Below are 1456 nucleotides of genomic sequence, written 5' to 3'. Positions count from 1 at the left end.
CTACACATAACTTGCATTAAAATTTTAACATTTTATTAATATATAATTATTAAAATAGACCATGACACCAAAGTTAGTTACTTTAAGTGTCACAAACTTAATAAAGTAGTATAGATAATAGAGTTGTATTGCAAATGCTTGCCTCCAAATTTATCAATTCTTCTCCTAATATATTAAAACACTCAAAGATCTGAATTATTGGAGAACTTTTTTATTATTGTATTCCAAGAGTATGCATGTACAATAATAAAAATATCAGAACTATTTATAGAAAGTGTTAAAACGTACGTATATTCTCCATCTCCTCACCTGATTATTATAAGAATATCATCTGGCATATCCTTAAAAACCTCTGGTAAATCAACTCTTTACGTCTTAAAACACCATTAATCTCCAATTGTGTGGCGTATATTTAACCATGCATACATTTCTCATTTTCTTGAGCCCCTTCAGGATCCCGATGGATTTTCCCATACACATGTGAAAAGAGAATCCAAGGAGAAACGAATGTATACAATTATGAAGAAGCCATCGAGCTCAATCTTTACATTGGGGCTGTGTATGATTTTATGGTCATACAATTATTCATGCGCAGATGCATTTATAGGCATCAACTGGGGAAGATTGAGCTCCCAGAGATTGGTACCTTCCATGGTTGTTGATTTGCTGTTACAGAATGGGATCGAAGATGTCAGGATTTTTCAGCAAGCAGACAATGTTTTGGAGGCCTTCTATGGAAGTGGAATCAGAGCTTCCCTTGGTCTCTCTAATACGTTATTGGCGGATTATACAAACGAAACAAAAACAAGTGTTTGGATAAGGGACAAGATAATCAAGTATGAAGATGTAATGAAATTTCGGTATGTCGGTCTCTGTATGCATATTGATCTGTCTTATTAAGAACATAAACCGGCCCGTCCCTTTTTAATTTGTTCAAAAGAAAAATAATATAATCTCTTTATTAATGTATGAGTTGGAAACATGCTGAATTTTGCATGTGTTTTGCAGGTACGTCACCATTGGAACTAATCCCTTTTCTCCAACATTCCAAAGCAAAATTTACTATGAAGCAGTAGATGTTGTAAGGACCATGCAGACACAGCTTAACCGACGTAACAGATCACATATCAAAGCAACAATCCCACATTACATAGATGTCCTCAATCTGACAAATACTTTCAGGCCATCGGAAGCAGATTTCCGGGACGATATCAAAGAGAAAATGATAGAATACGTAACAACCCTCAAAATCAACGATTCCCCTTTCTTCTTGAGCATGTACCCGATTCATTTCGTGAACAATAATAGCTTGGATTTTGATTTTGCATTTATGGACCGCAGATCGAATTACAGCATAAAAGACACAAACGTGACCTACACAAATGCATTCGAGTTATTATACGATTCATGCCATTGGGCTTTGGCTAAAGCCAACGCGACAAGCGTGAAAATCGTA

At 35.4% G+C, this 1456-nt stretch overlaps 1 protein-coding gene across 1 annotated transcript; it reads left to right on the top strand.

The window, feature by feature from the left end:
* Positions 1-595: 595 nt before the first annotated feature.
* Positions 596-1444, top strand: LOC140966397 (glucan endo-1,3-beta-glucosidase 9-like; the record flags this gene model as incomplete). The annotated part of the gene is made up of 2 exons (XM_073426695.1): positions 596-860; positions 1009-1444. Coding segments are annotated over 2 exons (701 nt in total), but the record flags the coding sequence as incomplete, so codon positions are not given.
* Positions 1445-1456: the final 12 nt, after the last annotated feature.

This window comes from Primulina huaijiensis, unplaced genomic scaffold, assembly GCF_012295235.1.
Source record: "Primulina huaijiensis isolate GDHJ02 unplaced genomic scaffold, ASM1229523v2 scaffold205932, whole genome shotgun sequence".
Lineage (NCBI taxonomy): Eukaryota > Viridiplantae > Streptophyta > Magnoliopsida > Lamiales > Gesneriaceae > Primulina > Primulina huaijiensis.
Note: the sequence above shows the minus strand (reverse complement) of the source record. Positions and strands in the feature narration are given on the sequence as shown.